The sequence below is a fragment of the Ursus maritimus genome, unplaced genomic scaffold (assembly GCF_017311325.1).
Source record: "Ursus maritimus isolate PB19 unplaced genomic scaffold, ASM1731132v1 scaffold_19, whole genome shotgun sequence".
Lineage (NCBI taxonomy): Eukaryota > Metazoa > Chordata > Mammalia > Carnivora > Ursidae > Ursus > Ursus maritimus.
In genome coordinates, this window is record NW_024424341.1 from 52,279,984 (window position 1) to 52,307,522 (window position 27,539).

General features: G+C 53.2%; 1 protein-coding gene across 1 annotated transcript; it reads left to right on the forward strand.

The window, feature by feature from the left end:
* The first annotated feature begins 195 nt into the window (after window positions 1–195).
* Window positions 196–15,537, forward strand: DEDD2 (death effector domain containing 2). The gene is made up of 5 exons (XM_040634048.1): window positions 196–324; window positions 940–1,306; window positions 2,821–2,943; window positions 6,356–6,496; window positions 14,337–15,537. The coding sequence occupies exons 2-5, from the start codon at window positions 979–981 to the stop codon at window positions 14,726–14,728; spliced, it is 984 nt and encodes a 327-aa protein (XP_040489982.1). The 5' UTR covers window positions 196–324; window positions 940–978; the 3' UTR covers window positions 14,729–15,537.
* The last annotated feature ends 12,002 nt before the right edge of the window (window positions 15,538–27,539 follow it).

The following is a 27,539-nucleotide window of genomic DNA, read 5'->3' on the forward strand; positions in this document are numbered from 1 at the left end:
GGGCAATAAAGACCTGGCGGCTTAAGTCACAGAAGCAACCCGGCAACCAGGTACCAAACCCAACTCAGACACGGAAATCACTCTCGCTTTGCGCAGGCGCAGCACTGGTGGGCAAGACGCTACGGTTGGGGGCGGGCCCGGAGGGGTGGGGCTTGGAAGCTTCACTCTGCGCTTGCGCCTAAGGGGCGTGGCGGTCGCACCTGCGCGAGTTGGGGGAAGGAGGAGGGGCGAGGTGACGCAGGCATAATAATAGAGAAGGTGCCAGAAAGATCCAAAACAAGTGGCTGCGGCCGTCGCCCAGGAGTCGTCAGACGCCGGAATCCGGTGAGGATCCAGAGAGGCCTGAGGGCGACTGGTGGAGGGTAGACGGAACCACCTGGGTGTTGGGGGGAGAGCGGTACCGCCCTAACAGGGAGAGGGGGTCGGGATCGGACAGCACCACCTGTGTGGGGCGACGGGCTGCTTTGGTCGGTTCCACTTGTGGGGGGCAGAGAGTCACTTTCGGACGGTACCATTTGGGCGGAGCCGCGGCGCTGATCGGACAATACCACTGGACGGAGACAAGGGGCACGTCCGGACAGTGCTGCCCAGAGTCAAAGGGCAGTCGGCAGGGTTCCCCGGGATGGGCCCCCACGCTTGTTCGACCGAATCACTTGGTCGGGTCCGGGGGCTGGTTCGGGACATACCATCTGGGGAGGGGCGTTCGGGCTGGGCCGGCCCGACTGGTGGGAGGGCGAGCGGGGTCTAGCGTCTCGACCTGTTACTAGGGGACCTCGGGCGATACCATTCCTTTCTGGGGGAAGGGGAGGGGCAGGAGAAGACTGGGGTGCGAAGGTGGCCCTGTCCGGCAGGACGGGGCGGGGGAGACGCACCGGCGGGGGCGGGGCTCGGGTCCCCGCGTCGCTGACCATTGCCTCTTCCCCGCTCTGTGGGTTCTAGGCCCTGGTTCAGAGCTTGTGCCGCCCCCCTCCCCCGGGTATGGCGCTGTCCGGGTTGACCCCGGCTCCGAGCTGGGAGGAGGATGAATGCCTGGACTACTACGGGATGCTGTCGCTTCACCGTATGTTCGAGGTGGTAGGCGGGCAGCTGACCGAGTGCGAGCTGGAGCTGTTGGCCTTCCTGCTCGACGAGGCCCCCGGTGCGGCCGGAGGTCTGGCCCGCGCGCGAAGCGGCCTGGAGCTGCTGCTGGAGCTGGAGCGCCGCGGGCAGTGCGACGAGAGCAACCTTCGGCTGCTGGGGCAGCTCCTGCGTGTGCTGGCGCGCCACGACCTGCTGCCGCATCTGGCGCGCAAGAGGCGCCGGCCAGGTATGGTTGAATGGGAGGGCGACAGACTTCCGGTGGGGACGGGGCCTGGTCCTCGCTGTGCCTCCATGGTGGCCTGATACGGATAGCACCATATCAGCCTATGTCCCAACTCGCTCCTCCCCTTCTCTCAGAGTATCAATGAGGCACACGACAGGGAGGAGGCATGGCTTTGGGAGAGGTGAGCTTGTGGAATTTGGCCACATCAGTGATGTTTGTGGCCACTGTTTATGGAGGGCTTATTTCATGCTAGGACGGCAGTAAGCTCTTCATGTGAACTGTCACCTTATATCCTCCCAGTAATCCCATGAGGAAGTCCTGTTAGTGTCCTCATCTTACAGGGAAAAGAACAGGGTTAAGAGAAGTTAAGCAGCTTGCCCACGTGTAAGAACTGAATCCTGTGTGCTGAGCACAGGAGGTACAAGGTGTTGGGACTGACAAAGTGTTTGTTTCATGAAGCTTATGTTAGTGGGGGGAAGCAGCTGTTAAGGCAGATAGCTGGTTTTTAGAGAGACTAGAGCAAAGTTAAGAAAGTAGGGAGTGCTTCATAGTGAAGCAAGCCCCCCCCCCTCAAATTGGATAACCAGTCAAAACCTTTCTGAGAAAGTGATGTTTAAACGGAGGCTCTACTCGGACTGTGCTTAGATCTCAGAAGAGAAAATGCCAGGCAGAGGGAAAGGCAAGCTTTCAGGCCCTGAGTCAGTAATGAGTTTGGTATCATCAGAGACCAGTGTGGCAGGAGCAGGGGAGACTGACAAAGCAAGAGCAGAGAGGGAAGAAGCCACTTCCCGCAGGGACTTGTTGACGACCCAGGTAGAAAGTGTGGGAGTGAGGATTCAGACCTGGCTAGCTTGGCTCTGAGTTGATGCCCTTAATCCTGTGAGGGAAGTGCTCCTGGAGGAGCAGTTCTGAGAAGGTGAGGAGCCCAAGGATTTAAGGGACAGGAGTCTTGTGTGTGTGTAGGCCTCGAGCTGTTGAGATCTTGGCTGGTCATTAGGGGTGCAGTGGCTAGTTGCAGAGGGGGATTTCGAACGTCCCTCGCCCAGAGGAAGCCTGTGGGAATTGGATAACCAGGAGAAGGGTGCCACTAGAGAAGAGCCGACAGTGTTTTTGGAAAAATGCATGTGGAGGTTAGGCTATGGAATAGAGGATTTGGAGAGCCTGCTTACTCCTTGGGAGTAAGGAAGCGTTGGGGGCAGTCCGAGGTGGGGGGGACGCGCGCAGCATTTCGGGGATCCTGACCATGACTTGGCTTACAGAATCCAACCCTGACAGTTGGAGCTGTTGTAGACATGGGTTGGATGGCCCCAGGAGGTCACGAGTCCCCTCTATCTCTGTAGGCATATAGCAACCACTGGGCAGGGAGCGTTTGAGAGGGAGCGGCTATCTGGGCTCTGAGCTCTGGGGAGCTTGGGCACCGAATGGGGCAGGAGTCCATCTCCGGGTGGGAATTGGAGGCTGGGCCAGGGAGGGGCTGGAGGCTGTGAATACTTCTTTATGTTCTTCTCTTTCTGAAGTGTCTCCGGAACGCTACAACTATGGGACCTCCAGCTCTTCTTCCAAAAGGACTGAAGGCAGCCGCCGTCGCCGTCGGCAATCAAGCAGTACTTCAGACGCCCAGCAGGGTCAGTGGGAGACAGGTGAGCCTCGCTGGGTGGACATGATGGCAGCGTCCCTTTCTTCCTCCTGAACCCTGATGAACCCTCTCCATCCCGGCCGATCAGGGAAGGGCCCTGAGGGGTCATTTTGTCTCTGCATTCCTTTGTGTGTGGTGTTTATTCTACAGAAGCATGTGTCCGGAAGCAACGTATGGAATGGTTTGTGGCGGTTTTATAGGGCATCTAAATGACATCCCACGGTGGGTAGTCTTCACGTGGCTGGCTTTGCTGGTCACATTTCTGAGATTTATTCATGTCAAGTACCTTTAATTTGTTTCTTTTAATTGCCCTGCCAATTCATTTATGCTGTCTCCTCTTTCCTGTTCCTAAATTATTCAAACATAATTTCAGAAATACAGAGAAGTTAAAACATGAGTGCAGTGAGTATGCTCCTATTTTCCACCTCGATTCAGTAATTTTAACATTTGGCACTTTTGTGTTATGCGTGTATGTATGTAACAGTGGATTTTTGGTTGAACTCTTTGAAAGTAAGTTACAGCCATTAGGATACTTTATTACTAAATCAGTAGGGATTTCCTGAGAATGAGAAGATTCTCCTAGATCACCTCCAGACCATAATCATACCTAAGAAAATAAATACTAATCCTCTGATATCCTAATGTTTCATTTTCATGTCTCTTCAGGATGGTCTCCACTCTCAAAACCCACTCATAGTTGAGTTTATCTGCATTAGGGTTTTTTTTTTTAATTTTATTTATTTGTCCAAGAGAGGAAGAGAGAGAGAGAGCACAAGCAGGGGAAGTAGCAGGGAGAGGGAGAAGCAGGCTCCCTGCTTCAAGTAGCCTGATGCGGGACTCAATCCCAGGACCCTGGGATCATGACCTGAGCCGAAGGCAGATGCTCAACCGACTGAGCCACCCAGGCGCCCCTGCGTTCATTTATTATGTCTCCTTAATCTCTTACCTGAGGCCCAAACTCCTCCCCTGCCCCAGATTTGTTTCTTTTCTTCCCATGATGTTGACTTATTGACTCTGTCAGGCCCCTTGTTTTGTAGAATGTCACGATTGTTTTAGAAGTGTCCGATCATTTCCTCGTGGGGTCCTGGAACTGATGTGTCTCCCGTGAAGTAGCAAGCCCCCACACCCTCAGCCCAGGAGACAAGCATGGCAGCAGCCCCTGGGCGTTGTTTCTAGTTTCTGACTTGAAACTTGAAAACCCCGTAAACGTGTGGTCAGAAGAGTGTAGTGTAATTTCCAGGACTGAGAGTTGAGTGAAGTAAGGTAAGGTGCAATGAAAAGTGGGTCAGGAGGCTCGATGAGATTCAGGTTACGTGTTTTGGCAAGAATGCTCCTTGGTTGATGCTGCGTGCTTCGTATTGGAGCACATCAGGAGGCTGACGGTCTGGTTTTCTTGCTTTGGGCAAGTTTGAGCACTTGGTTAAGGTGGTGTCTAACCGTATTTGTCCTTCGTAAAGGGACATTTCCCCCTGTAATGGTTAGTCCATCTGTGGGGTGACGCTTCAGCACATCCTAGTCCCCAACAGCATCCCCAGTCAGTTTAGCGGGCATCGGTGATCTCTCGAACCAGTGATGTCATTGGTGTTCACAAAATGGTGATTTTTCTCATTCTTTTCCAGAGTGTATTAGCTAGCACTCTTTAAAGACTTTTCCTTTTTTCTCTCTCTTTTCTTGGGAGGAGGGGGAGCAGCACTATGGATTCCTGTATAATTATTTATTTACTGTGTTAGAACGCATTAGTCATTCTTCCTGAGATTCGAATTGACTAGCTCCTCCTGTCTTTTTGATGTAGCCCCATCACTCTTTGGGCTCCCTGCTCTGTGGCACTGCAAGATATTGTGGACTCAGCTTGTACTTTTCCTTCCCCAGCTTTGGAATCAGCTCTTCCCAGAAGCCCGATTTCTTTTAGAGGCCCTGGCATTTAGAGACCCACACCTGGGAGCTGAGTGTGTGTGTTGTTTCTGGGCTCTTTTAAGTGAACAGAGCTAGCAATTGCTTTTAAAAAATACATATTTTGGGGGATGCCTGGGTGGCTCAGTCATTAAGCATCTGCCTTCGGCTTGGGTCATAATCCCAGGGTCTTGGGATCGAGCTCCACGTCGGACTCCTTGCTTGACGGGAGGCCTGCTTCTCCTTCTCCCACTCCCCCAGCTTGTGTTCCCTCTCTCGCTGTCTTTCTCTCTGTCAATTAAATAAATAAATAAAATATTTAAAAAATTCATATTTTGGGGGGCACCTGGGTGGCTCAGTTGGTTGTGTCCAACTCTTGATTTAGGCTTAGGTCATAATCTCAATGTGCCCCATCTTTCTCATCTCATGACCTCAGATCGAGCCTTGTGTTGGGCTCTGTGCTGGGCGGGGAGCCTGTTTGGAATTCTCTCTCCCTCTGTCCCGCCTGTTCTAGCACGCATGCGTGCACGCTATATCCCCCCGCCGCCAAAAAAAATTCGTCTTAGTGTTTTCAAAATTAATATTACAAAGATTGGTTTCTTGTACACTAAAAATTTTGGTTATTAGTGACTTTGAGATAACAGATTTATTTGCTTTGTTTTACGACAGTCATAGTTTTGGAAGTACGTCGGTACCGCTGCTGACTATATCTACTGAATGAATATACCATTTATTTGCAGTTCTTCCTGTCCTAGGAGTATATCCCACTGAGAGTTTACAGTTAGAATGTTCTTCCAAGTTACTTGAAATAATTCTTCTCCAGTTCGTGTTACCAATTATATATACATCTAGGTTCGTTTGTTTCTGTTAAATTCTATGGTTGGTGGGTTTTTTTTTCTTTTGGTATCTTTAAGTTTTTGAGTATGTAAAACAGTTTTATGACCCAAAAGTCAAAACTAACGTGTGTGAGGAAGATGTTCTTAGAAGGATCATTTCCACTGGCCCCCACGCCCTAGTGATTGGTAACTAATTTTAGGTTTTTCCTATTTGTCTTTACAGTGTTTTGTATTGTAAAAATAGCAAGTTTGTATATATTCTTATTTTCTTTTTCTTTTATGCAAGATGTAGCAAATTGTAGACACTTGTTTTGTACCTTTTAGTTCACTACACAGTATACACCGTGAGTTACCCTGTGTACTGCTTGCCAGATATTTACGTTGTGTTTACATTTAGACAGTTGTCAGCAATGCCCAGGTGGTTTGTTGTCCTGCTTGTTTCCTGATGTGGCTGTGCAGGGGTTTCTTCAGGGTCACATGTGGGAGTGGGGCTGCCGGGTGGTGTGGTGTGCCTCTCTAGATGACGCCAGGTTATACTCACTGCTCATCTTACGGATGGGGCCACTGAGGCCCAGGAAGCAGAGGGGCTCACCCGGGGTCTCAGACCAGCCCTGAGCTCTTCTGCAGGCCCCTGCCTCCGTGCTCTGTCTGTTATCTGGGCCTCAGTGTGCCGTATCTTCCTCTCCGCAGGCTCCCCACCGACCAAGCGGCAGCGGCGGAGTCGGGGCCGGCCCAGTGGTGGTGCCAGACGGCGGCGGAGAGGGGCCCCCGCCGCCCCCCAGCAGCTGCAGGAGCCAGCCAGACCTGCCTCAGAAGGCAAAGTGACCTGTGGTAGGTATCTGTGGGCCTCGGTGAATGCTTGGATGGTGCCCGCGGCCGGCTGCTGAGCCCGAGGGTGGCGGAGACAGGCACTTGTGCGGAGTGCGGCCCACCCAGTGGGGAGGCGGTGGCTTCCCGTTCATGGTTCTCGTCTTGCTGGTCTCTGTCCTGCCCGTCGTGGAAGGATCACGTGTGCGACCTCCTCTAGAAAGCTTTTCCTGACGACCCCTTGCTCTCAATTTCATTTGTTTTTTCAGTAAACATTTTTATAGGTTTACTTACTCTCTAGCGGAATCACGTGCAGATAAAAAATGAGGATCCTGGGGCCCGCTGCCACATTCACCTCTTAGCCTTGGCGTTTAGATGGGTTGTCTGACCTCGGGCGGGTGCCTGAACCCTTCTGTGTAAAAGAAGGCTGATAGGGTGCTGTCCAACTGGGGTTGTTGAGAGAGAAAATGAATTAACCCGGTGATGTGTTTGCCCCAGTGCCTGTCCTGGGGCCCATGCTGTGCTCTGCGTGCGGGTTTGTGTGTCTTCTTGCCGTCGGTGTGCCGTGTGCTTGGGACAGGAATAGCAGTGAGGGCCCTGCCCTTGGGGAGGTGACCTTCTAGTAGGGTGACAGATCAGTGAAACTGAAGCTTGCTTTAGATAGCGCCGGTCACAGAGGGTGGGGAGTGGGTGGAGGAGCCCGGCAGGAGCCAAGCCACCGGGCCTGGCAGACCTCGGGGTGGATGGGAGTGTGAATTTGATTCCATGCAGCAAGTGTTATATCAGGTTTTCAGGAGGGGATTGAGGTGATCTGACACCTGCTTTTGATGGAACTCTGACTCCATTTGGAAAATCAGTTAATGAATGAGTGATGATTTATGAAGTGCTTAGAACTGTTCCAGGTATAGATATATACAGTACATACCGTGACAGGTACATGTTTAAGTAAATTAAAAAGGAAGCAGGGCACGGAGTGAAGAGGCTGGACAGCCCTGGCAGGAGAGGCAGAAGGTCTGGCCTGGAGAAGTTCTGTTGGGGAGAAGGGGGGGACGAACAGGCCAGCCTGGGCCTATACATGTCTTAGGCCGGGTGGGTTGTGGGCTGCTGTAGAGATTCGTGCTTTGAGAAATTCCACGTGTCCTTGAGGGGTGTAGATGGGCATGGATGGGTGCACTCTGACTCAGCCCACACCTCTTTGGTTCTCTCTCTCCCGAGCGTCCTATCCACTCTACCGATGAGGCTGCAGATACCTGCGCTGGGTGCTTCTGGGAGGGACAGACCAGTAGAGCTGGCGGGTGTCCTCTGACAACCCTCAGCTAGAGGGGTTGGCTGCCTGGTGTGACTCTCCCCCGAGGCAGGCAGTCCTGAGCAGAGCCACCAGGCTGGCTCCCAGGGGAACCCGCTGAGCTGAGGCTGGGGAGGGGTCTTGGTGCAGGTAGAGGCTTCAGGTCTCTTCCTTGAGGGCCAGGGCTGTGGCAGGGGGGTTGGTACGCAGGGTGTGGCCGGGTCTTGCTGGGAGGACTGTAAGCAGGTCTGACTGCTGACTCACTAGGCAGGGTGGGGCTGGAGGGAAGCTCTCCCCGGGAGGGCCCTGGTGGTTCCCTCTGAAAGCCGGGATACCTCACCTTTAATGAGGCCCAAGCCCAGGGGTGGAAGGAGGCTCCTTCAGACTGGAGTGACCTGCTGTTCTTGCTCCCCTCGTGTGTGACAGCTGTGGGGCTTAATCTCTAATCAGCTGCCCTCCCCAGAGGGAGAGAATCAGACCAAACTCTGGGTTTCCCAAGGGGAAGGGTGTCCAGAGTACTCCAGGTTTGGACGCAGGGCCTCTGAGTTTCCGCATCCCTTTTGGGGCCATTCACTGGGCGCTGTGCTGGGCGTGCTACTTGCCTGGCCCTGAGTGTTCAAGATAGCCCCGAGGTAGGAGTGACACCCCACACTGTGCTAGTGGCAGGGTTGGTTCATGTTGTTCTTCACGAGTATAGAGCGCTTAGTATGCTCTCAGCACAGCAGGGATGGGAGGCGCTTGTCCTCACAGAGCGGGTGTTTTGGTGGGAGGAGAAAGTCGACAGAAACTTCAGATGGCAGCTGAGAAGAGAAGGCAGGTCAAGGAGGTAGGGAGTCTTGGAAAATGCAGTTTTAGATGTATTTTCAAGGTAGGGTGGTCTCAGAAGCCCTCTTGGAAGAGACAGAGCGAGCGTGTGGATGGCTGGGGAAGAGTGTTCTAGATGTGGGGACAGCTGGTGCCGAGATCTGAGTAGGAGTGAGCCAGGTGAAGGGATGGTGAGGAAGCTGGCCAGGCTGGAGCCTGGGGAGCAAGGGGGCTGCTGGGAGGTCAGTGCAGGAGAGGTGGGGGGCTCGTCCTGCAGGGCCATGGGCCAGGGATTTCATTGCCGCATGTGATGGAAAGCCCCAGAGGATTTGAGTGACAGGATGAGCTTTGCTTTTTCCCCTGTTTTCTGTGGAGAAGGTACAGAGGAGGCACACCAGCGTGATGACCCCTCCCCCCTCACTGCGCCTCAGCCCTTGTCAGCTCGCGGGTGATCCTGTTGCACCATCCACGGTGTTTTGGAGTCACTCTCGGGGGTCCTGTTATTTCATCTGTGGATTTTTCACTGTGTACCTCTGAAAGATCAGAATTCTTTAAAAAATTACCGCACCGAAAAAATTGAGTTCCTTACTGTCAGATGTCCAGTCAGTGCTCTAATGTCCAGTTGTCTCAGAAGTGCTGGCTCTGTCTTTTTAAATTTAATTTATTTGAGAGAGAGAGAGAACGCTAGCATGCAGGAGGAGGGGAAGGGGCAAAGGAACAAGCAGACTCCCCACTGAGCAGGGAGCCCGATGTGGGGCTCCATGTGGGGCTCGATCCCAGGATGCTGGGATCACGACCTGAGGGGAGGTCTGATACTTAACCGACTCAGCCACCCAGGCGCCCTAGTGCTGGCTCTCATTAAGTCCCTCCTGATCTCTGAGGTTTCCCCCGCCATGCCCAATTCTCTGTCCCCCCATTCCCCTAGTCTTACATTTGTTGAAAGTGGTTGTCCTGTCGTGTTTCCTGAAGACTGGATTTTGGCGATTGCATCCTGCAGTCGAGTTGATTGATACGGTCCCCTATCGTCTGTGTTTCCTGAAAATCGGTGGTTGGTCTGGAGAGGCTTGATCAGATTTTAGTGTGATGTTTCATTTTCAAGCTCACTTCCCAGGTGGTATTGTGGCCTTCCATCAGGAAGCAGGTAGTGAAGGGCTGCTTATCTTTCCCTGACGTTGGTGGGGACGTCTCCTCATTGCCTCAATCTGTTAGTTCAGTAGAATCTTACATTTGACACGGTGATGCTAGCTGCGTCCCAGGGAAAAGACTAAAGCAAGGGATGGGTGCCAGTGTTGTCCAGAGGAGGGTGGTGCTGGCCGTGGAGTGGCAGGGGTCTTTCCATCAGAGCGCTCTGGCCGCCTCTCTCCCCGTTGTGCCTGTCCCTTCCCTAGACCCCACTGGGAATCCCCGCCCGTTTCCCTCAGCATCTCATTCTGCCCTGGAAGAGAGAGAGGGATGAGGTGTGGGGTTGGGGGACAAGAGGGGGCTGGGGCCCACCTGAGTGCAGGAGCAAGAGCAGCTCTCCTCATGAAGAAGGTATCGCCATACCCTCTGCCCTGGGGACAGGGAGCCTTTCTGCACAGCTGCCCAAGTGGAGGAGGGACTGTTGCTAAATGCTAGGTGTTCCTGGCTAGAGGAAGCAATTTAGCCAGCCCCCAGCTCAGGTCACACGGGGGCCAGATGCTCTTCCCACCTTGCTTGTCACGGACACACCTGGGCCGGTCCATCCACTTCTCTCCGTGTCTGCTGCGTCTGTCCTGGACTTGCGGCCTTCCCCGACCCCTGCCCTGGCTCTGTTCCTGACCGCCTTGCCGCTTCCTCAGTGCAGCCGGAGTCATCTCGCTGTGAGCTCACGTCCTTCCTGAGGCCCTCGGAGGGCTCGTTATGTGCCAGGCACTGGCCTCTGCTCTTTACTTGCGTCCAGCTGTGTAATCCCCAAAGCGACCTCACGAAAGCAGGTGCTGGGGTGAGGTGTTACGAAGGAGGCCATTGAGGTGCGGAGGGATGTGGTCACATTGGGAGGCCCTGGACTCCCTGCCCCGCCGGGTTCGCCCCGTCCCTCCAGTCATCCCCTGGTGCCCTTCTCCTCCACATGGTCCAGCCACCCTGGCCCCCAGCCTGTGAACGCCTCAAGTTCATTTTCTGCTTCTGGACTTTGATGTGGGCCGTTCTCTCTTCTGGGAATGCTGCTCTTCCTTCGCCTTGTTTTTCATTCTCGACCTACTTGTTCTTCACATTTTACTTCCAGTGTCATTTCCTAGAGAGGTTCCATCTAATCGTTGCCATCTAAATTACACCTTGCTGTCTCTAATTTTTTCTCGTGGCCCTTGGGGTGTCTTTTAATTCTAGGTTTCTGGGTACCATTGTGTGAGAGGCAGCAAACAGGACAGGGGTAGTTAGGAGCTCGGGCTCTGGAGTTTGGCACCCTGGTTGGAATTCCAGCTCTGCCATTTTCCTGCCTATGTGCCCTTGGGCAGATGATTCATCCTCTGTGCCTCAGTTTCCCCATCTGCAGAAAGGAGGTACCAGCACTGCCTTATAAGGTTGCAGGGAGAATCAAAGGGTCAGCAGATGTGACGTGTGCGCCAGTCTGCAATAAATACTATATACATGTCACCTATTGTTCTTTGATCATCTTGGTGAGGACTAAAGGAGAGATGGCGCTTGGTGCCACTGATTCCTGGCCGGGGCTGGTAACGCAGGTCTTCTCCTTTTCCCTTGTGGAGTCTCCGTGTCCTCTTCCGCTGTGTGCCATGCTGTTGTGTTACAGACCCGAGGATGGACTGCGGTCTGGGGATGGATTTCCTCATTTGTCAGTGGGGATAAGGAAAATGCTGTGAGGATTTAGGGCCGAAGATCGGGAGAGCCCTTGAGTAGGGCCTGTCCCATGAGAGGTGTTCCCTAACTGGGGTTCCGTATCTTGCAGGCTCACTGGTGGCGGGGCATACATGTCACCCCACATTCCTGGCACTTCATAAATAGATCTGTTGGGTGAAAGAACAGATGGGGCCCACGGTAGTCCATCCTGGTCCTGTCATCCTTCCATCTCCTATGTCGGGGCAGGCTCTGAAGAGCTTCTGCCGCAGGTTGACCACCAACCTGCGCGGAGGAGAAAGGCAATCTGGGAGGGTTTCACGGGCTCGGGATGTGTGGTCCTGTGCACTGGGCCTTGGTGGGTGAGTGGGGCTGTTCTGGGCAGAGGACGTAGACAGGTCATCGTGTGAGTGAGTAAGCCTCCTGCTGGGGCACTGCCTTTGGGACTGGAGGCAGGTCAGGGGAGAACGTGGCCGGGACTGAAGGAGATGAGGGAGGAGGTTGACTTAGGGGCCCAAGCGAGAGAGGGCCAGGCCTGAGCAGGGGCCGTGGGGTAGAGAGGTGGGTGTCGAAATCGCAGTTCCTGTTTCTGGGTGCCTTCTATCCTAGGACCTGGGGCAAGTGCTTCGTGAGTTGCTTTTTTCAGTCCTCATGACCGCACCACGCAGCAGGGACCTCTTGTTTGTCTGTTTATGTTTTTCAGATGGGGAAACTGAGGCTCAGAGAGGTGAGGTCACATGCCCAAGGCCCCACAGCTAGAGAGTGGCAGAGCCGGGACTCACCTCAAGGTCTGTCAGACTCTGCCACCTGGCTCTGTGGCTCTGCCATTGAGCTGCCCCGTGTGGCCTTGGACAGGTGCTGCCCCTCCCAGTCCCCTGCTCCCTGGCCCACACCAATTGGAGGCACGGTCAGACACTCATGGGAGTCTAGGCTGTGGGCCTGGAGGTCTTGTGTGGTTCTTAAGATGAAGGGAGTCAGGCCTGAGTGCCGTGGGAAGTCCTAGGTGCCAAGGCCAGGTAGGGTTCCCTGGGCTTCGAACAGAGAGGGTGAGGTTCTCTCGCAGAAAGAGGAAGGGTTTGGGGTGGGAGGAGGAAGTAGGTGGTACTGAGAAGTCATCTGGGGGAGCAGGGACCTACCTTCCACCTTGTGCTCTGCTGCTGGCCCTGTGTGGAACGTGAAGGGAGGCAGGGACATGGCACTTCCCCTTTCAGAGCTTCAGTTTCCTCGTCTTTCAGATGGGTTGCAGGGGGCCCTGGCCCGCAGGCCGGTCTGGCTGAATGCCAGGGTGAAGCATTTGGCACATCGGAGCTGTTGGCGGCTGTCATTCTTGGAACACCCACTGGGCGCTGTTGGCAGCGCTAGCCCCTTCTTTTCCATCCATTGCTCTCTTTTTAATCTATTCAACAGTCTTTCAGAGTCGGAATTCCCTGGTTCAGGCAAGAACCTGGGCTCAGAGAGGTGCCGACTTGTGCCAGGTCCCACAGCGGTGCCTGAAGGCTCCTGGGTTAGAATCTTTTTCTCCACTGACCCGAGGCTGCCCTCTGGGGCACAGGAGGCTCAGTGACCTCTGTGGCACACTGCAGCGCCCTGGCCACGCGACCTTGGGCAAATCACTTCCCTTCTCTTTGCCTCCATTTGCTCGCCTGTAAATTGGGGTGATAATAGGGCCTGTCTCACGGGGTGTTCGTGGATTAAATGAGTTCATCCGTGGGTAGTGCCCTTGTCATTTCCGGCTCATAGCTGATCCTCACAGCCGGTGTTGTGTGGAGAGGATGTTCTGTTAGTCGCCTGAGTCACAAGTGGGGGTTTAGTAATCCCACGGGGAGGTGGTCTGCCTGAGGTCATATTTACAGGGACAGTCTAGGAAGTCCTGGGTCCTGTGCCCTGCACAGAGGTGCCACCTCATTTGGGCAGATGTGGGCAGGGTCGTAAGCCACAGGAACTCAGCTCCGACTGGCCCGAGCAAAAAGGGATTTGATCGTAGCTGAGAATCTGGGTGTTCCAGGGCTCGTGTGAGGAACTCCTTTTTTTTCTTCTCTGTCATTGACCCTGGGTAGGCCTCATGCTTTCCCCTCTTGGTGGCCAAGTGGCCCCCGGCAGCTCCAGGCTTATGGCCCACCCTCTCAGCCTCTGAGGGAAGAGGGTACCTGCTGCCATTGGAGCCGGCCCAGTTCTAGCCTTGAGACTCCTGGGTGGCGCTTGCTTGGTGGGTGGGTGCTGGGGATGTGGCTGGCCCCACAGGAGTCTCACTGACGGCAGGAGGGGGTGAGGCCGGTTGTCGCAAGGCAAATCCATCAGTCCATGCCTGGGTTCTTTCACAAATACATATCAAGTGCCTACTGTGTGCCGCAGGGCTACACCAGTGAATAAAACAGTCCCTTCCTTCGAGGGGCTCACAGGGGGCTCACCCAGGGGAGACAGGTGATAAGGTTGACAGTATAAGGGAAAGCACCGAGGTTAGAAGGTCATAAGTGCCTTGGGAAGAAATGGAGCAGGGTCCGGGGAATTGGAAATGCCGGGGCCTGGGGTGGTGGTGGTAAAGTTTTAAATCGGGAGGTTAGGGGAGGCCTCATTGGGAAGGTGGCATTTGAAGGAAGTGAGGGAGCGGGTGCCAGGGGGCCAGCCAGAGCATCCCCAGCCGAAGGAGAGGCAGGGCTGGGCAGAACCTGCCTGGTGGGTGGGGCAGCAGCAGGGTGCTGAGGCTGGAGTGGGGCACGTGAGGGGAGAGGAGGTCCCCAGGTCAGGAGATAACAGAGGCCAGGCCATAGGAGGGTGTCACCCGTACTTGGGTGTGGTTACCAGAAGGGGGAAGGATGTGGGTAGGTGCAGTGCAACCCATGGGGCAGTGGGAGGAGCCTGTGGGAGGAGGCTTGGGGTGGGAGGAAGGGGTTGTGGGCCCTCCAGTCCCATTGCACCATGTGTGGAATGTTAGCCCCTCCCTGACCAGTCCCTCCTTCTCTGCAGACATCCGGCTCAGGGTGCGAGCAGAGTACTGTGAGCACGGGCCTGCCTTGGAGCAGGGCGTGGCCTCCCGGCGGCCCCAGGCACTGGCCCGGCAGCTGGACGTGTTTGGGCAGGCCACTGCGGTGCTGCGCTCCCGGGACCTGGGCTCCGTGGTGTGTGACATCAAGTTCTCCGAGCTCTCCTATCTGGACGCCTTCTGGGGCGACTACCTGAGTGGCGCCCTGCTGCAGGCCCTGCGGGGCGTGTTCCTGACTGAGGCCCTTCGTGAGGCTGTGGGCCGGGAGGCTGTCCGCCTGCTGGTCAGTGTGGACGAGGCCGACTATGAGGCTGGCCGGCGCCGCCTGCTGCTGATGGAGGAGGAGGGAGGACGGCGCCTGACTGAGGCCTCCTGATCCTGGACCTGGCAGGACTGAACCCACCTCCTAGCCTCCGGGCCACTTGCTCCCCCGGAGGACATCCATCTCCGCCCCTAGAGGACTGTCACTCCAGCAGCTCTGAGGACTGGGACAGATGGCCTGGCCCCTTGACAGACTCTCCCACAGGATGTGGGCTCTGAGGCCTAAACCACTTCCACCTGAGTTTCCTTCCCGGACTCCTCCCAACCCTACCCTCTGGTGTGTTCCCTCAGCTTCAGGAGGCCAGGGACTCAGGCATGCAGATCAGAACGGGAGGGAGGCATAGCTACACATTCACCAAAGGCCCCCTGCACACCGTGTCCCTGACCGTGTGGCCTGTGCACACATGCACACTACCCCCTCCTGAATCTCCCCTGGGCTTCTGCCCTGGCCTGCTCCACACATGTCTTTGGCCTAAGGGCTTCTCTCTCAGGATCTCTGATTTTACTGCCCCCGACCCTGGACCTCAGCCACGCTGGGCGCTGGGGCTAGGGTGCACACGGGGCCTGCTCACCTTGCCCACACATCTCTCTAGCCAGCCAGGGCTCTGCCCAGCTTCCATACACAGACCTGGCTCTCCACATTCTCTTGCTCCCCATAGTTGGACGCAGACTTGCACAGGGTCCTGCACCCGGAGTGTCACACGTGCATTGCAGCAGCATCAGACCAAGTGTGTTGCCCATGGGGCCGGGATCAGGAACCAACTTCCTTCTCCGAAAGGGAAGGCCAAGGCTTGAGGCTGATGGGAAAGGCCTTTTACAAATGGCACCAATAAAACTGCCCTGGATTGGGGCTTAGGGTGGGCATTAAGGCTCCCTAGGAATCTTTCTTTGTGGGCTAGAGGAAGGAGCTGATGAGGACCTGGGCCCAGCACCATTCCTGGGGTTCCTGACCCAGTATCCGGCTAGAGGAAGGGCAGGATGCTGGAGCATCATCCGCTGCTGCTACTGTAGCCTGCCTGCCTCGCTGGGTCTCAGTTTCCTCATCTGTCAAAGGAAATACTGCCTTGGAGTCATAACCTGTCCTAACCCTAATATGTCCATTTGCACATGTTTTGCTCTTGTTAGGTTCTTGGGAGTACTAATGTTTTTATTTTATTTGCTGAGGTGGCAGCTATCTAGCCCAAAGCTTTGGAAACCAAACGGGTCATGAGCCACAGTTCTCTGCCTGGAGTCCCTCCCCAGATGGCTCCTCATGCCTTCTGGACAGTCCCCTCTTAAATCTGGACCTGCATTCTTCCTCTCAAGTCCCAACACTGCTTCCCGCTGCTTTGTGGCTACAGGAGGTTGTGGCCTCCTGTTCTTTACCTACCCCTTGTTTAAGGGCTTAGGAACCCAGGTTTCTTACACAATAACCAAGGTTTTCCTTCCTGTGGGGGAAGGGAACTGGGCTGGCCAATGGGGGTGGGTGAGGGGATGGGCAGGGACCGCTGGCCTTTCCTGGGGTAAGGGGTGCTCCTGCCCACACTTGGGAACCTGGACCCCTGGCCTGTATTGGTGTAGAGGGACACTGTGGCAAGTCTAGTGGCTGAGTCCTGTCCTGGAGTCAGGACCTGGTCTAGCTAGTTGCTTTGGGACTTCAGACTATACCTTTACCCACCCTGGGAGGGAGCTAAGGTCTGCTGGGCACCTACTCAAGATCTATTTAATGCTTAGCTTATGTGAAGTAGGGATTCTACCCCCACTTTTGACAGGAAATGGGCTTCAGAGAGGGGAGGTGACTTGCCTGGGGGATGGAGAAGCAGTGAGCTCGAGAGCCTCTCTCCCCTAGTGGACGCAGGTTGGGGAGGCAGGTGGGGGGGTTTCCACGCCCCTTCTTCCCTCCAGTTGGGGAACTATCCGTGGTCTGGGCGGGAGTAGGTTTTCTCTTCAAGGTTTGTGGTTTTCTGTACTTGGGGGTGGGAGCTGCTGCCGGTCCTGCCTCCGCTGGGCTGAATTGCAGAATCGGCCTCATCATCGGACTTTGAGGCTTGTCTCTCCATCCTTTACGAATGAGGGGCCCCGCCCCCTTGCTGGGGGAGCTTTAGGCCCAGTGCACGCGTCAGGTACGTGACACGGGCCCCGCCCATGTCCCGCCCGCGCCCCGCCCTTCCCCAGTCTCGAGGCCCCGCCCACCCCGCCCTCTTCGGCCGGGGGTCCGCCTCTTTCGCCAGGAGGCGCATGCCGGACGTAGAGACGCCTAACCGCGAGGCAGCCGGCGCCCGCGCAGGCGCAGTGCATGCCAGGAGTCGGCGGTGGCGGGAACCTTGAGGAGATGTCTCTCGCCTCCAGAGCCTCCGTGAGCGCGTGCGCCGTGGAGCTGGCTGGGACTTGCCAGAGCCCGCGCCGAACACCGGGGGTGACCGACACACCCCTGAGGCCCAGAGTGTGTCAGACCCAGGCCTTGAGGACAAGCCAGGGAGATGAAAGAGCTTCAGGAGTCGAGAAGGATTCTGTGGGGCAGGGCATGGACAGGCTGCGGCCAGGCGAAATAGGGACCTGTGGGAGCTCAGAGGAAGGCAGGTTGCACAGAGGAGAGGAGGCCGGAGCTGGCTCTTGAAGGATGAGTAGGAGCTCAACAAAATGACAGAGAGGGGGCCTTCCAGCAGAGAGAACAGCTCCCGGGAAGGCCTTAGGGAACATGCCCCAACGGGGTGCAGAGAGACGGATGGACAGGCAGAGTCAGAGGTAAGTGGCGGTGCGGAGTCAGCGGCTGTCTGCTCCCGCGGGCAGGCCACGATGACAGTTACAGTACAATTAGGCTTGAAGGTGGTAGCGTGAGGCAGGGGGCCCCGGGTGCCGGGGGTCGCGGCCCCGCGCCTGTCCCGAGCCGTCCGCCCGGACCCCGGGCAGCGCTCTGGCTGGGCGCTGGCCTCACAGCTCCTGTGCTGGCGGGCGAGCCACGCCGGGCCACCGCCGGTCACAGCCCAGGGTGGGCGGTGACTGAATAAGCAGCAGAGGCTGAAGGAGCCCAGAGGACACTGAGTGGAGGGCTCCAGGAAGGCCTCGTGGATCGGACCTCTGTTTGCTCTGTTTAGAATCAACACCACCACCATACGTTTCGACTGTGAAATAGAACATTCCAAAAAGTACGGACAACGGATATATGGTGTCAGTTGTAAAACACCTGTGCCTCCCACGTTAAGAAATACCTTACCACGCCCCAGAAGCCCCCCACCCCCAACCTGGCTGTCATGTGCTCCTCCTCCTGACCACAACCCCCCCCCCGCCCCAGCACTTCCCCTAGCTGGGAACACTATCTGGCCTTTTACAGTAATAATTTCTTGCTTTTTTGTGGGGGTGTGTGTGCATGTTTTATGTCATTCGGTGATGTAGTTAATTTTCTCTCTTCTGGCACTTGATATAAATGGAATCGTACAATATGTCTTCTGTTGTGTCTGCTTTCTTTGTTCAGGGTTGTGTTTGTGAGGTTCTTCCACGTGTCTGTTAGTAGTTGACTCATTTTTATGAACATCCCCCAGGTGCTTCATGCATTGCACTGTTGGTGGACATTTAGGTTGTTTCCAGTTTGGTGCTGTTATGAATAATGCTGCTGCGAACGTTGTTGTGCATGGTTTTTGGTGAACAAATGCTTACATTTCTATTGGGATATACCTGGAAGCGGAACTGCTGGACATGGGTATGTTCAGGTTTGATAGATACTGCCCATATTTGTTTCCTATAGCTGATGTAATAAATTACCACACATATGATGTCTTAATACAACAGAAATGTATTCTCTGTAGTTCTGGAGTCCAGAAGTCTAAAATTTTCACTAGGCCAGAATCAAGGTGTCAGCAGACCCATACTCCCTCCAGAGGCTCTAGGGAAGAATTTGCTTTTTGGCTCTTCCAACTTCTGGTGGCTGCCAGCATCCCTTGGCTTGTGGCCACATCCCTCCAATCTCTGCCTCTGTGATCACATTGCCTCCTCTTCTGTCTGTGTCATATCCTCCTCGACCTTCCTCATATAAAGACACATGTGATGGCATTTAGAGACCACCCAAATAATCAGGATAATCTGCTCATCTCAAAATGCTTACTTTAACCACATCTGCAGAGTCTTTTTGCCATCCATGATCACATTCACAGATTCCAGGGATTAAGCCGTAGACACCTTTTGGGAGACATTTTGTAGCCTACCACATTGCCAAACTATTTTTTTTTTAAGATTTTATTTATTTATGTGACAGAGAGACAACCAGCGAAAGAGGGAACACAGCAGGGGAGTGGGAGAGGAAGAAGCAGGCTCCCAGCAGAGGAGCCCGATGTGGGACTCGATCCCGGAATGCCGGGATCACACCCTGACCCGAAGGCAGACGCTTAACGACTATGCTACCCAAGCGCCCCCAAACTATTTTTCTAAAGTGTTTGTACCAGGTTACTCTCCCACCAGCACTGAATGAGAGTTCTCTTTGCATCCTCTCTTTACACATCATTGTTAACACTTGATATTGTCAGATACTTTAATTTTGCTAATCTGATGAACGTGTGGAATCATTGTGGTTTATTTTTCTTCTCCCTGATGATTAATTTCTGCTCATTCTTGAATGAGGAGTAGGAAGTCTTTGGGTGGATAGAATGGGCAAGGGTATTCTAGATAGGTGGAATAGAATGTATGAGATCTCAGGGAACATTTGTCTTTTTTTTTTTTTTTTTTTTAAAGAGAGAGAGTGAGTGAGGGGTGGGGGCAAAGGGAGAGGGGAGCATGCCCAGTGTGGAGCCCAATGTGGGGCTCGATCTCGACCCTGAGATCATGACCTGAGCCAACCTCAACCCACTGAGCCACCCAGGTGCCCCTCAGGGAACATTTGTTTAAATTGAATAAGAGGTCTTTTTTTTTTTAAGTCACTAGGTTATTAAAAGAGAATGCGAGAGACAAATGGGGCAAAGTCAAACTTAAATAAGATGGTCCAATATGAGGCCCTGGCTGGGCAGGGAAGGGAAGGGAAGGGAAGGGAGAGAAGCCAGGAGGGGTCTGGCCAACTGGCCCCAAACAGAGGGATCAAGGGAGTGGAGCTCTTTGTGAGTTAATCTACAGGTATGATGGCAGTGGGGGCCTGGGGGCCTGGAAGGCAGCATCAGAGTGCAAGATAGTGGATTTCGAGCCTGCAAAACGGTAATGGGTTGTGCTTAAAACCAGGGCTTTTTAATTTGGGACCCAGAGAGTCTTACTTTAGCATCCTGGCCCTGCCACTTTATTAAATGTCACCCAGAACTGCGCTCCTTTCCTGACCCCCCAAGCCATTCAACAATCATTTGCCAATGTATACTTCTGTACTAGCTACTACAGGATGGGTCAGATCCAATCCCTCCCTTGACAAGCTCTGGCTTAGTGGAGGACATGATCACTGGGCATCTGAAAGGGACATACAAGGAGCTGTGGAAGCTCAGAAGAGGCACAGACTGACTCTAATCTGGCTTCACAGAACTTGGGCTTCCTTGAGGCTTATGTCTTCGATTCTACCACCCTCTATGCCACTTCCTCATTGACATCTGTTGACTCTGGTCACTTGCTCTCATTCCTGAAGAGTCTGGCACCTCCTCACAGACTGTATCTCTACCCCATGCCACGGTCCTACTGGAATACTTAACCTCCCTGGTTGGAGGAAGGTTGATGACTCAACCTTCCAATTATCTAGCCTCTTGGTCTCTTTCCACCTCATCTCTGCTGAACTTCATCCCACTCCAGCCATTCGTTCCCGTGACCACACCTTGGGCTTAGTCATTACTTGGAAGTGCAGCACACATAGCGCACATTTGCTGAGCATTCGTACCCCATGTCAGGCATAGTGCCAAATGGTTTACATGTGTTTACCCCTCACAAAAACCTGCAAGGTTGGTATTAGTAGCTTCATTTTAAAGGTGAGGATGGACACTAAGGAAGGTGGGGTCACTTCCCTGCCTGATGCATAGCGAAGTGGCAGGACCAGGATGCTAACAGGATTCTCTGGGTCCCAAATTAAAAAGCCCTGGTTTTAGGGGCACCTGGCTGGCTCAGTTGGTAGAACTTGTGACTCTTGATCTCGGGATTGTAAGTTCAAGCCCCACTTTGGGTGTGGAAATTACTTAAAAACAAATAAAAATCTTTAAAACGAAACAAAAAAAAAGCCCTGGTTTTAACCACAGCCCACTACTATTTTCCATGCCTGAAATCCAGTATCTTGCGCTCTGATCCTGCCTTCCAGGCCCCCAGGCCCCCACTGCCATCATACCTGTAGATTAACTCACAGAGAGCTCCACTCCCCTGATCCCTCTGTTTGGGGCCAGTTGACCAGACCCCTCCTGGCTTCTCTCCCTTCCCTGCCCAGCCAGAGCCTCATATTAGACTATCTGATCTTTCTCGCTAGCTCTCTAATAGTCAGGGTCCCAGCAGGAAACAGAGGGCATCACAGCTGGGATTTTGAAGATAATTTAATGAAGGAACTATTTGCAGAGGTGTGAGCAGGGTTGAGGGAACCAAGAAGGGAGGTGAAAGCAGCAGGAAGTTGTGACCATCCTTAGGCCTGCAGGGGTGAGGAAAGGAAATGGTACTACTGGAGCCCAGTGAGAGCCATGGGACATGCCTGAGAGGTGCTGAAGTTGTGAAAGGTACAGCCACTGCCAGAAGCATGGTACAGACACAGAGCTGGGAGGAGGAGAAGAAGTATCCGGAATGGTGCTTTCTTCTCCCACTCTAACCTGCTGGTGCTTCTGTGGAGGTCCCAGCTAGATGTCAGAGGGTAAGGGAGCCCAGGGGATGTTGTCCATATGGGTAGAGAAGGGTGAAGAGTGGACCTGGAAGGGCAAAGGGAAAATGACCAGTACACTCTTGATTGCTTTATGCTGGGGCCTTCTGCCTCATCTAGCAGCATATCCCTAGCCTTGGTCCAGGTGGTTGAGACCAGCTCAGAGAAGGATGGTGGCAAAGTAGTCCAGCTTCTTGGCCAGCCTCTCTGTCACCACTCTCCCACAAGTAACCCCCAACACTGCCCTTTCAGTCTCAACAAATACAATTAAGGCAAATCAGTCGTGATTTCCTTGAGCTTCCTGTTCAAACCTATAGGTATCCACATCCAGATTTACTTCACTTCTCCAGGCTGTGTTCCAGGCCAGCCTCTCCCCCCTGCATTGCCCAGCCCATCATGACTCCCAGAGCATCACTCCATCATTCTTACCTTCTCTGTTTCAACAGTCCTTCCTTTCCTCTCTTCTCTCTTAGCCTATAAATATGTCCAAGTTTCTACTGCCTTAAAAACTAACAAAGAGCCTCTACCTCCTTCTACCTCTAGTGCTTGTCGTTTTTTCTCCTTCTCATCCCATCCAAAATTCTTGAAAGAATATGAATGAGTTAGGGTTCTTTGGCTGCTAGCAACTGAGACTGACTTCCGAGCTTAAGCAAGAAAAGAATTGATTAGAAGGAAATGAGGGTGGCACACAAGATGGAGGGAGAGACTGAAGAGCCCTGCTTCCGAAAGGACTTGAACCAGGACAGTGGCAGGGATGGAGACAGCAGGAAGGAATAACAGTTTTCTCAGGGCCTTGGCTGCCGCATGAGTCAGCTCCAACCAGGTTCCAGCCGCAGGTCACGTAAGCTCACGATTCAAATTCCAGGGAGAACCTCTGATTGGTGCGGCTTGAGTCATGTGGTCTCCCCTTGGCCTGTGGACAGCTGGGCATCCTGACGGACAGTCTCATGGAATCGCATCTGGTAGGCCAAGGGTGGTTACTCAGAGAAAAATCAGGGAGCTGTCATAGACGAGGGGGAAATGGATGCTGGGCAGGCAGAAACAATGGATGTCTGCGATGCAGAGCACTCCTGCTCAGCAGCCCCAGCCTTCATCTCCCGTCTGAGCCTCAACTCACTGGAACCATTTGCACTGAGCTTGTGCGTGACCTTCTCTTACCAGATTCAAGGACGTTTTTCAGTCTTTATCTGCAGTTTTTGACTCCATTGACCAGTACCTTTCTCTTGAAAGTCTTTCCTCCTTTGGCTTCTGTGTAACAAATTGATGTGCAAAACTTAGCATTTCAGAACAACAGACATTTATTATCTTATAGTTTCTGCAAGTCCGGAATCCATGAGCGGCTTAGCGGAGGGGTTGTGATCGCGTCTGAAGGCTTGGGTTTTGTGTGTGAGGGATATAGCATGCCATAGTTTCCCCAGAGTGGGTGATCCAAAGGAGGGATCAGGGAAGGGAAGGAGAGAGAGAGGAGAGAAGGGGAGAAAGACGTGTAAGCATGCACAGAAGTTGTGGTCTTTTTATAACTTAATCTTGGAAGTTACAACCCATCACTTCTGCCATAGTCTGTTCCTGAGAAGTGAGTCGCTAGGTCCAGCCCATACTCATGGGGAGGGGATCACGCAAGGCAGGAGGCAGGGGTCACTGGGTGCCTCTTAGAGGCTGCCTACCACATGACCTAGCACATTCATGGTTCTTCTTCCTCCCTGATGGCTTCTTCTCTGGTCCACATAGGGATTCCTCTTCCTCTGCACATCTTTGAAATGTGGCTCTTTCCCAGGCTCTTTTCTTGGCCCATAGCTTTACTCATTCTGCATGGTCTTCCTGAGAGACGTCATCCACCTACAGGATTTTAGCTCTCACCAGTATGCTGGTGATGGCCAAACCTTCGGCCCAGACTCTGTCCATGATACTGCACATGAATATATCCTAATAGCAACTGCAGAACCAATGTAGACTGCTGGATCCAGCGCATGTCCCATGGACACCTCAGACATCAGAGGTTCTGAAAAGAACCTCTTTGAATAACCTCTGTGCCTCCTTGTATTTTCTCCTGTCTCAAAGAATGGCGCCTCCATCCCCCTAGTCATCCAGGAGAGAAACATGGCCATCACCCTTGACGCCACCCTCTCCCTCCCCCTCACATCCAAATATAAGCCTTGCTGACTTGATTTACCTCAGGGTTTTTCAAACCAGTCGCCTGCTCTGTGTTGCTAATAATAATGTCACAATATCAGCCTTTAGCTCCTCTTGCTTGGGTTATTGCAACAGCTTCCTGGTTTTTCTTGCCTCTACTCTTGCCCTCTGAAAAACACAGAGCTGACCTTGATGAAAACCCCCATGGCCTCTGAGATCAAAAGATGCTTAATGATAGGGCCCCATCCAGCCTTTCCAGCAGCATCTTTCTGTCATAAAGGTTAGCAACCCCACTGCCTGCCTGCATACAACCTGTTCTTCCTCACATGCATGCTTTTGTTCATACTGTCCTCTCTGATTTTAATGCCCCTCCAACTTCAGGAGAACTATTTCCCCTTTAAAACTCAAGAAAAATTTCCCAGGCTGGTATTGTGTCCCAGCACACCACATTGTTCTGATTTATTGATGTGCTTGTCTCTCCTACTGGACCATGAGCTCTTGAGGGCAGGAATTGTATTCTCTCCCTATTGCATCCCTAGTACCTTCCATGGAGATCGTACTTATATGGGTACTCCAGCTGTGTGTATTAAATGCATGAATGTATAAGCGGGAGATTTATGATAGCCTAGGATATATGAAATGGTTCTTTTTTTTTTTAATGCTTTATTTTTTTAAAGTAATCTGTTCACCCAATGTGAGGCTTGAACTCAGAGACCAAGAGTCGCATGCCCTGCTGCCTGAGCCAGCCAGGCGCCCCCTATGAAATGGTTCTTGAAGTCGAATTGAAGTTAGCCAGGGGGAGTAGAGGGGGAAGGACATTCCAGTTATAGAGAACTGAATGTGCGAAGGGTAGGAAGTCGGAGGAAGCCAATTCAAGGAAGTGGTGCTGGTCTGGTTTGGTTGTAGTATACAGTGCATAGTGGGTGCTGACTGGCACAGGAGGGGAGCCAGATGCTGGGAAGGGCCTGAAAAACTGGCTAAGGAAGGTTTTGGCTTTCATCCTATTGGCAACGGGGAGCCCTGAAAGAGTTTGAAGCAGGGAGTGATTTCATCAAAGTCGTGTTGTAGAGAGATCGCCCCAGTGGCCAGTTGTGGAGGATGGACTAGAAAGGGCAGGACTGGAGGCTGGGAGGCCAGGTAAGAAGCAGGTGCATCAGGCCAAGCAGGAGGCATGGAGGCCTGAATGAGGACCTGAAGGCGGGGATCACTGGAAGAGAAGAGGGGATGGATTTGAGAAATCGGTTGAAACCTATGAAATTGCTGCTTTGTAAGAAAAAGCCGGTCAACTATTGGCAATTTTTATATGGTTCATCTTAATATTAAGAAGGTAAATGAACTGGATGGGGCTTTGAGTCTGACTTGGAGGTGAACATGACAAAGAGGCTGTCAAGGCTGGGGGCCATTTTTCTGACTTGATTGCTGGGTCGGATGGAGGTGCCAGTATGAGGAGAGGAAACCCACATCGAGCGGGGTTGGGGCATGGGGGAGAAGGCAGTGTGTTCAGGTTGGACATTTTGATTTTGAGGTGCCTTTGAGGCCTCCAGGAGGTGGCTGGATATCTGGGTCTGAAGCTTGGGCGAGAGGGATAAGATGGAGAAATATTTGGGGGGCACCTGGGTGGCTCAGTCGTTAAGCGTCTGCCTTCGGCTCAGGGCGTGATCTTGGCGTTCTGGGATCAAGCCCCACATCAGGCTCCTCCGCTGGGAGCCTGCTTCTTCCTCTCCCACTCCCCCTGACTGTGTTCCCTCTCTCGCTGGCTGTCTCTCTCTCTGTCAAATAAATAAATAAAATCTTAAAAAAAAAAAAAAGATGGAGAAGTATTTGGGTTTACCAGTTTAGAGAAGGCAGTTGTGGGAGGGGAAAATTCACCCTGAGAGAGCAGCTGAGACTGAGCAGAACCAAGAGAGTGAGTTTTCTTAGATGCAAAGAGGATTTTTAAGACGGTTGTGCCCATGTGCTATAGACAAGGCAAGTCACACAGGACTGAGACGCGCCTGTTGGATTTAGCAAGGAGGAGGAAGTCTGGGAAGGGGACAGTGATGGGAGTGGCCTGGATGGGCCCTGGAGGGGCAGGGACTATGCCTGGCTTGACTATCCCTTCATCCTCAGTAATGCACGTCTCTAGCCACCAGGGGGCAGTGGCCACACGGAATCCAGGTTGGAGGGATTTACTGTGACCTGCAAGTTTGTGGGGTTGATGTGGGCTGTGGCAGGGATTGGGAGGTTGACTCGTTGCAGAGGCTGTTTCCTAGGGGGAGGGACGTCCTGAAGTGAAGGGAGTAGGGAAGAAGTTCTGGAAGGGTAGAGGAAGGAAGTCCTTTTTGTGAGGTAGCCAGGGGCAGATTCACAATCCCCAGTGCTGTGTTGCAGTTTCCCTCTTGTGGGCCTTTGGTGCTGCAGGGGGGGCTTATTCAACAAGGTACTCCCACGGTGTGGGGTTTGTATTCTGGACCTTGATCTTCTCTACTCTCATTAGTTCCACTTTGCATTCTGGGCTCAAGACATACTGAACTTCTGGGGCTCCTGGCTGGCTCAGTCGGAAGAGCCTGTGACTCTCAATCGCTGGGTTGTGAGTTCAAGCCCCACGTCAGGTGTAGAGATTACTTAAAAATAAATCTTAAAAAAAAAAAAAAGACACAGTTTTTCCCGTTCTTACCTGCCTCCATGTGAAAGTCCCTCCTCCATGGAAATGTCTTGCCACTCACTGCTATCCTTCAGGTCTTGTCTCAGGCCTCTCCCCCTAGAAGCCCTCTCTCATTGCCCCCTCTCCCTTCTCTTGGCTCCTACAGAGGACCAAGTGTTTCCCATCTTGAGTCTTAATGTTCTGGCTTAAAACTGCTTATTTATTTACTTATTTTTGGTCAGCTTTATTGCAGTATAATTTAAACATAGCATTTACCAGTTCAGAGTGTATGATGAGTCCCCTTGCCCAACACACATACACAGTCATGTAACCACCACCACAATCATGATGCAAAACATGCCCATTACCCCACAAGTCCCCTCCTACTCACAGCACTTCCAACAACGGATCTGTTTTTCTGTCGCTATAGTTTTGCTCTGGGTAGAATTTCATATAAATGGGATCCTACAGTGTGTCGTCTTCTGTGTCTAGCTTCTCTCTCCTTGCTCTGGGGTTCATCTATGTTGCTGCCTCTCTCAGTTAACTGCATGTTTATTGTCTTTTTGCCCCCAGACCAGGTTTCTGTGAGGGCAGAGTTGTGCCTCGATCACCTTTGTGTCTTCAGCTCACAGCATAGTACTAGCACACACTGGCACTCGGTAGATGTTTTCTTAAATGGAACTGAATGGAATGTTCTGGGAGAGACCACCTAGGAGAGCCTCTGGACCTTGGATGCGCATAAGGCAGGGCTCATCTGCCAGGTGCCCGTGGCCTTCACGTGTTCCTCTAGCTGCTTCTGCATGTTCCCTGGCCGTTTCTAGTCTCTAAGTCCTCTCTGCTCTGCCCCTTGCTAAGCTTCGTGCCTCTGTCCCCCTCTCCTGCTCACCCAGCTTTCTTCTGGCCTTCTGGCCTTCTCACCATTGAGCCCTGGCCTCCCTGAGTCTGCCAGTCCCTCAGCTCTCCTCCTACCTCCTGCAGGACCCACCCCCTTCAGATGCCTCTATGCCTCGGCCTCGGCCTGGCGTGTTCCATGTACCTCTTTCTCTGGGCCTCAGGGGCCCCTCTTTCCTGAGCCCCTTTTAGGATGCTGGTGGCAGCTGACTCTCCCATTCTGGGTCGCTACATTATGGTTTCTTTTCCCTTTTCTCCATTTTCTGCCATTCTCCTTCATCCCCCACTCAGACACCTTCCCGAGGGAGGCCCTTGGGGGAATCTCTAAATTTTGTACAGACCAGAAAAACCTCTCTCTGTCTCTCATTTCCTTCCCTTGCCTCTCTCCATCCCTGGGCCCCTTCCTTTTCTTGGCACCTTCCTCCGTATTCTTCTTTCTCCAATGCGTCCCACTCGCCT